General features: G+C 29.0%; 1 protein-coding gene across 2 annotated transcripts; it reads right to left on the bottom strand.

Moving 5' to 3' along the window:
• Positions 1 to 2,518: 2,518 nt before the first annotated feature.
• LOC122271668 (GSK3-beta interaction protein-like) lies at positions 2,519 to 7,486 on the bottom strand. Of its 2 annotated transcripts, XM_087157877.1 has the most exons (3): positions 7,336 to 7,457; positions 5,139 to 5,251; positions 2,519 to 2,920 (listed from the first exon to the last, which is right to left on the bottom strand). In XM_087157877.1, the coding sequence occupies exon 3, from the start codon at positions 2,912 to 2,914 to the stop codon at positions 2,570 to 2,572; it is 345 nt and encodes a 114-aa protein (XP_087014003.1). In that variant the 5' UTR covers positions 2,915 to 2,920; positions 5,139 to 5,251; positions 7,336 to 7,457; the 3' UTR covers positions 2,519 to 2,569. The 2 variants fall into 2 exon arrangements, with proteins under 2 accessions (XP_087014003.1, XP_087014002.1); XM_087157876.1 differs by lacking the exon at positions 5,139 to 5,251 and having other exon boundaries at positions 7,336 to 7,486.
• Between the last annotated feature and the right edge of the window lie 1,225 nt (positions 7,487 to 8,711).

Below are 8,711 nucleotides of genomic sequence, written 5' to 3'. Positions count from 1 at the left end.
TAAAATTCAATATCGTAATTAGCATTTTTACGAATTAAAAATTCCAATATCATAGATTCGTATAAGTTTTCTCTTCAATAGTTACTATAAAGGTGTGACATTCTTCATTATTAGGTAATTTAATTATAAATGCTAGTTGAAAAATTATGATTTATGTATAAATTGATTTCTTGCACATAAAATTTGCAGGGTTTTTCACTTTGTGTCACAATCAACCCTGTTTATTTTCAATTTGTTCAGTATGAAAAGTATTGAACAATACTTTAAAAATCCAGCACAAAAGTGAAAGACAATAAAGTTGAAATAATTCCATTTTTTAAATCTATTACTATTATATTTTATCTTTATCAGTGGCTTTACGTGAATAGATTAAGCGAAACACGTACTTGGTTACTTCGTATAAAAATTATATTACCGAATTCAGCAACCACCCATTTTCCTATTCCAAATTATGTTTTGACTAGCTGATGAATGAAAATTTCAAATTCAACTAAGAAATAATACTTGAGTAGCTTAACTTTTGATTTTTTTTCTTCTTTTCTTTATGCAAAGTTTTCTGATAAATTTTATATAATTATTTTCTAGTTTTTAATTTTAAAGGTATTCTTCAATTCTTTTTTAATTTAAATTGTTTATGAAACATATTTTATAAAAGTCTTTAATCATTTGTAATTTTACAATTATCAAACATTATTCCAATTATGAAATTGCGCAATAAGAATCATGCTGTATAGCTTTAAAGTTATATTTTCATTTAAATCGAGTGGAAATTTTAACTTTAAAAAAAAATTCTTACTATTTAAAAGTATAGCTATGTCATTATTTCCGTAAAATAAAACTGTAGGTTTATTTAAATATTTATTAAAGATAAAAATAAAATTACTGTTTGAATTCTTAAATTGTCATATTTAGTAACAGTTTTGATATCAAGCAAAATAATTTAAATTTAACCAAATATCTTCCGTAATTTTTCTTCCACTTTTTTTTATTGAAATTAAATGGAGAAATATTTACGTGACTTAATTTTTTCATTATCTAAAATTTTACTTAAAAAAAAACATGAAACAAAACTTATAGGCACTTGTAGAAAGTTTTTCAGGGGGTGAAACCAGGAAAGCATTTAATATTTTAAAAATTGTCAAAATAATTTTAAGTGAACACATCGGAAATTTTATAATTATTTAAAACTACTATGTATAAAAACAACTATGCTTGACAATAAATTTATATAACAATTAAATTTCAAAAAAAAAAAACTTTGTAAATATTACATTTTATCTAAATTAAATTTGCACAAACATGTAGTAGTTGCATACAAGAATGAGACCAAAAAAACATTTTTTAAATAAACTTTAAAAAGTAGCCTTTAATATTAATGATTAAAGTTAAATTACCATAAGTTTCTATTGTGAGAACGCTGCTATCACAAAATTCATTTTTGTTTAAAACAAAGCAATTCCATTGCTTGTATTTTGCTGATAAGAGATCATGAACATAGTAAATAGGCAGGCACAGTAAAAAATATTTCATATAAATTTTTAAAAAAAGCTAAACCGTTTCACATGCTCAAAAAAAGTTCAGTTTTGAGATTTTTCTATTTCCCGCCATTTAGCATGAAGAAAATTTATATTTAAACATGCGATAATATGGAAATAGGAAAACAACAAAGAAAATATCTTAAAATTAGATATCACAGTAAAATAAATTATAGAAAAAGTTAAAGTAAATAACTAGTGATAAGCACAGCTTTAAAATTTTCTGGGCACTAATTTAAAAGTTTTTTGTTTTTAAATTCTTTAACAATATTTTTAAAATCTTATTTTTAATGGTGTGAAATAAATTTGTATAGTTTAGTTCATTAGCTTTTTACTGATGAGGCTCTACCTAATTTTTGAGCAGAAAGGTAAAAATAAATTACATCCTGCTGTTATAATAAGCATAGACGCTAATAACTATAGATTTAAGGTATCGCTACAAAATTACAGTAAGTTAAGGCAAACAATAGAATAAATGTTTCCTTATTTTTTAAGTTATAGAATAACTCTTAATATCTTGGAATACAAGTATAAACTTTTTTGTGGGTTTATTAACAAAATTGTATTCTGCAATTTAATTAAAAATCATAATGATTCTTCAAAAAGATACCACAAAAATTTCAACAAAAGTTTTGTTAAATATGTAATTTTTTTTATCAGAAAAAACGGTTTTTTATCAACGTGAAATAGTTAAATCTAGTACTACGGTGTCTAAAACATCTAAACCTATCTATGCTATATAAAACACCAATGCATATGTATGTGTGTTACCAAATAGATGAAATTTCTTTCTCGGACTTTCAACAAAGAACTGAAAGCTGAAATACACTCAATGAAAGAACCCATAGACAACTAGACTAACTACTCAATACAGCGCTGATTGTTCTAAATGGATGAATTATTTTAAAAGCTTTTCCATACATGTGATTAAGAAGTGATATGTAAACATAAATAAGTGACATATAAACTAACAGAGTGACATATAAACTAACAAAAACATTTGAATTTATATAAAATGCTTGTTGTGAATAAAATTATGACAACTGAGGCATATTATTTAGTCTTTTTATCAGTTCCGCGCTGAAACAATTACGGAATTCACTACTGTATTTATCAAAGAGCGCATAAGGAGTTTCGTAATGCGTTTTGTCCGGATAATCATCACCTGCTTCATCGAAAGTATCGGACACAACTCGGAAACCACTAGCGGATAATTCAACGCACAACTTCTGCTTTTCTCGTGTTTCAATGTTGAGGAAGATTCGAGACTTTGTCTGAGGTAAACTTGAAGAGATGGCTATGCTATTAAGTGCAAAGCCAACATCTTGAATCACATACTTTGCTTCTTCTTCCCACTCTATAATCTTTTCATCAGCCATTGGTTCCTAAAAAATAAGTTTCAATTTAATTATTTAAATTATGCATATACGGGATATCTTCTAAACCTAACCCAGGGTGCGTAGCCAAATTTTTAAACAGAAAATAAGGAATCAAAAATATTTTTAAGCACATTTAAAAAAATATAATCAGGCAAGTTTTTGACAGTTTTAACTGTCATTTGTCAAAAAAAACCTTTTGGCACAGTTTTTGACAATTGTCAAAAATCATGAAATTTTGAATCATAAAACAAATGGTGTTTTCATACACTGAGGACCGACGATACACCGAAATTGATTGGGGTTGAATTAATTGTGAAAACAATATAAACAGTGTCTTTTTGCATAATACGTGGCGAAAATCAACAGGGTAAAGAGAAAATTAAGAACTTTTTAAAAACACCTTTAAGGGCTTTAAAAAACGAAAATCAAAATTAAGCACTTTTTAAAAACGCTACGCCCACTGTAATCTTCAAATCCATGACTTTCCATAATTTTCCATGAACTTCTACCAATAACTTTCCATTACTTACTCAAGGAAAAACATTATTCAATTTAGTCAACAAAAAAAAAATTTCTAAACGAGTAACTTTTTTTCTTAAAAATAATATTGTTTTATCTGAGCAATGCTTTGCCAATTTAAACAAAAGCAATAAAAATTAACTGAACAATTAAGTAAAGTAAAGAACAAATAACCCAGCAATTATTAGAATATGGTTTTAAAAATATTTAATAATGCCATCAAGGAACATTCACAAAGTTAACATGTTTTCAAAATCTTAAAAGTTAAAATCTTTTTTATCTGGCTAACTCAAATATGCTATTTTCAAAAGGTCAGTTCTAGGGATGATAATTTAATTTCAAAGAAACAAAAGTTTCAACATCATTCCATGTGCTATCAAGTTACTTTAAATATATCAAAAAAAAATTTAATTCCTGCGAACACTGATCACAATGTGTAATTTTTAAATTGGACAAATATGGATTGATTGAGTTGTTGGCTTTTAAAATCTTAATCTTGTGAATACTAACTGCAATTTGTGATTTTTAAATTGTAGGAATATAAATCAAACAATGTGCAATTTTTTAAATCACTCAAATGCGGATTGTGATAACTGATTTTTAAATCGCATGAATATGGATCGCTATGTATGATTTTTAAATCATGTAAACACAAATCGCAATGTGGGATTTTTTTATTTGCTCGGCAAGAAAAAAGGCTCCAATATACTCAAAATCCAAATGATGTACTGGGAATTTCCATGATTTTTTAGCATTTATCACTGAAAATCCTGACTTTCCATGACAAGGTTGAAAGCCATGACTTTCCATCTAGGGCATGCAAACTGGGAAGGAAGAGGGGGAAGCCGCCTCCTCTGTAATCTAAGAGCAGGGGCGAATAATATGTTTCGGCCCTCCTCGAATTAAAACATTAGCGAAAATACATTCAACTAAATTCCAACTAGCATGACAGAAGGAAAATAAAATTTATTTCAACTTTGAAGCTACTTTTTAATTAGAAAACTTTATTTTAGTCTTGAAATAATTGAGGGGAGCGAATAATGTGCTTCACTCTTTCTGAAATTTAAAAATTAATATTATAAATAAGAAATGTGAATTAGATTACATAATTTTTTTTCATTATTTAAGTAAGTTTTTACAGAACATGTTACTAACATTTATAAATATTTAAATATATTATCCATAAAGTTATAAAAAGGCCTCTATAATACCAAATTCTTTCTTCTCAATTTAGAAGCGATCATTTAGGCATGGTACCTTCTGCATTAAATAAAATAATAAATTTCTCTGTTTTTGTATTTGAAGACCAAGGGGGAGGTTCATTTATTATCCATATTTAATTATGGCCATTTCTCACAATAAAGATGACTTGCACTTTGAGGATTACTTAACTTCTACATATCCATAAAGTGGAAAATTAGTTCAGACTGAGAATTATTACACAGTGAAGCTAAGCCATGCTGGGAAAAAACATTTCCTGTCCACGCATACATAGACAATAAAAGCAGAATGAAGTAGACAATGGGAATATAGCTGATTAAGTAACGATTGCAGGGAAAAAACGGTTTATTATCCAACCTAATTAACAAATTAAATTTTTTTGCAACGTTAAATAATTCAAATTTAAAATTTTGTTTTGCAATTTTCAGAGGGCTTGTGAGATTTGTGTATAATTTCATTCTAAAGATTTCAATCAAATACTTACTACAGTAAATTCTGATACCTTGAAATTTGATTTACTCAGAATTAGCTTTCATGGACAACATAAAGTTTTTCTCTCTTGATTTTCATTTGTTGGGTATCACATCAGGTTCATGACTACATTTTAAATTCAAAATACATTAACAAGCCTACATATATATATATATATATATATATATCAGTGTTTTCACTACAGCGCGAGAACGCGAGAATCTCGCATATTTTTTTCTTTTCTCGCATTAAAAAATTATTACCGCGAGAAATTCGCGCATTCTATAAACCAATTTCAAAATTCGCGAATTTCTCGCATTTTGAAAAAAATTTCTCATTGCGCCATTTAGAATAAAATGCGTTTCACTTTTCTTCCTGGATCTTTCATTATTTTCAACATCTGCCCCATTATCTAGCTTCCCTATTTACCAGTATTGTTCAGAACCTTTAAGAACAACAGAATATCATCCCTCCGAACCACGGAACCTCTTTCAGAACGCATTTCTCTGCAACCACATGTTTACCGTAGGTAACGTTTCTCCATGTAAGAAATTCAAATTTTTTGCGCATCAATGTAAGATGGACAAATACCTTGAAAAGGCAAGATCTTCTACTCCGAAACGGACAAATGAAAATGAAACAAATGTGGGTAGAAACGATCAAAACGAAACAAACACGCATTTGATCAACCTAATGAGAACAGCTGTTGAAAAAGTAGATGTAGAACATTTTCCATATGATGATGCAACAAAAATATTAAATGCTTTAAAAATTAGAAGATGTTAAAAACGTATTATAATTAAAGAAATGAATTTTTTTCAAGTCTCTTTGTGTTTTTTTTTATTTTTTTTATTTTATTTTTTATTTTTAGAAATCTCACTTAACTTTTTGAAATCTCACCCTGTTTTTGAGAAAGGGTGAGAAATTCTCACCCATTTTTTTTCTGCGATGAAAACACTGTATATATATATATATATATATACACACAGTTAAACCACGTTATAGTGAACATGGTTTATAGTGAACTCCCGGATATAGTGAACCAAAAGAAGTGAGGAAATTGGATATTATGAACTTTTTCCGTCTTCGACGGATTTTTTTTCATTTTTTGGTAATTATGAAATTTTTGCATAAAATACATATACCAATTTTTAAAACCATCTATTGCGTGGGATGCAGCCAAAAGCATTTTTTTTCCTTGCTTTTCTATCTCAGTTTCCCATCCCTAAACTTTTTGTATGCGAGACAAAAAGTAATAAAAAATGACAAATTTTTTGTTACTATAATCATTTTTGTATTTTAGTCATTTATTTAAATAATGTGCAACAAAAGGGAGCAGTTCAAAAAAAAATTAGTTAAAATTGTTTGCATTACGGATATAGTGAACTGAAATTTCGGTCCCTTGAAGATTCTCTGTATATATATATATGTTACGGTGAAACACCGAAATCTGGAGAACGTCAACATTCACGTAGTCGCTTGGTGTATGTCCGAAATATTTGCTAAATGTATACTATACATTTAACATATAGGGAATTTTATGGATTGTTATTGTCCTCAAAATACAGAAACTTCGTTACACTATCAACTATAAATGGTTTGCAATATTTTCCATTTATGATTGACTTTAAATGGACTTAAAATGTTTTTTTTTTTTTTCATTATGTTAACTCATAATTTTGAATAGTAATAGAAAATAAAATTTTAATTAATTTAAAAAGGGAATATTAAATAAAAATGAATTGAAAAATTTAGAGTAAAAAAAAAAAAAGAAAGCTTCAAACTGCTTACCATTAATGAAGCTCGCTTTATTATATATTAGTACTAATACTCATATAAATATTCAAGCAGGCAATAAAGTGCATAAAAAGTCTATTGTAATAGAGATTTCTCGGAAGAAACTAACTCAATTTTAGAGAATTTTCTAATATGTACAAAACCCAGGAGAAACTGGCAAAATTCAGTAACCTATTGGTAAATCCAAGGGTTGGCAGCATTGATTACAAAAGTGTAGAATAATTGCCAAATCTTGGAAACTTCAGTTCAGAAACATTACATAAGAGGACCAACTCGAAGAGTATAATTAGTAGCCACAGCCAGGCAAACTTCTAAAGATTGTTTTTTTTTTTTCTTCAAAATTATGAAGCAAATCGATACCTAGTCAACAACTTATTAATATATATAGAGAGAGAGATAGATTATAAGCTTACCCTAGGAACTATATTATTTCGAATCAATTCGATAACGTCGAACCATAAAGCGAAAAAATTATTGTTAATCACAGCTTAACTTTCAGGTATTGTGTTTAAAAATAAACAGAATTTAGAAAGGGAGGATTGCAGACTGTTAAAAAATGCGAGGAGCTCTCTGCTTCAGCTTATAGCTCTGTGTTTCCATTAATGCAGTTTATGATTGAGGCTAGATACCTAGCGAATAAATGCAGTAAAAAGTCAGAAACGGGCTACAGATGGCGCAGAGCAGAACTCACTACTTATGGCAACGCTTTGCATGCTTTCATCACTATCGTGTGGAGAGATAGAAAAAGAAAGTACATCAGAGGATTGATTTACAAATTTCTGGAGTTTTCTATACTAGAAATCTCTGCAAGCTCATGACTAGTTATAATTCCGGGTAGCAGTTTTTGGTGCGAAACCATTCGGCTCGCAATTGTGAGTTTTGAGACTTTTTTGCTCGTTGTATTTCCTGTATACGTGTATTTGTAACCTGATTTATAATTTATGTTTAAGAAGAGAATCGTATTAAGAATCGTCATTTGAAGAACTGTTATTTCAAGACGTAAGAATTGTCATTTGAAAGAGGAATTGCTATATAACACTTCTTACATTGTTAACAATATACCAACTTCGAAATTTAAACCTAAATGATAGTTTGTAAAATGAACTTTATCTCGTTGCTTGAACAATATGCTAACGCAAACGTATAATGGTGGACGGTGAGGGTCGAACTAACCATTAAGCAAACTAAGTACGTTCGTAGGACACCTGAAGTGAAGGGGGCACCACAAAGCACGTGCTTTGTGGTGCCCTCTTCACCACGAGAACCTCCCATATGGGAGGTTCTCGTGGTTTTCCTCTGCGTGTAACGTAAATGCGGGTTAGCTCCATTAAAAAGTCCTCCACGAAGGTAAATTTCGTCCAATGCTCGATCAAGGAGTTCCCTTGTCTTCTGGATCGGGTTCAAAACTACAAGGCTACAGAGTTGAATATTGGTGGCCGTAAACCCAAAAAATTGGATCGGCTGTTCAATGACGGATATATAAGATAACCGGGAAAACTTTTCAAGTCAATGCCTGAACTACGAGTAAACTTACGTAATAAGTAGTACCTATAAAAAGTTTTTAAAAGAAAACATTTGCGCTGTATTTTTCTTCCTGTCATAAATAACGATACAAATCTTCGCCGATATATTCTATTTAATTGTTCTTATTTTTAGCAGCGATACTTCGGATTTGTCATTTCATTAATAATTCGGTTTTATTACAACCTTTAGCAACTTTATTTGCAGGTTTTAATAAACATTTCACGGTTGTCGAATCAGAAAAAAAAATTATGCCCTCTTTTCATTT

This window comes from Parasteatoda tepidariorum, chromosome 2, assembly GCF_982258835.1.
Source record: "Parasteatoda tepidariorum strain Cologne lab strain chromosome 2, Ptep-v5.0, whole genome shotgun sequence".
Taxonomy (NCBI): Eukaryota; Metazoa; Arthropoda; class Arachnida; order Araneae; family Theridiidae; genus Parasteatoda; species Parasteatoda tepidariorum.
The sequence above is the reverse complement of the archived record's forward strand: the minus strand, read 5'-3'. Positions and strand labels throughout refer to the sequence as shown.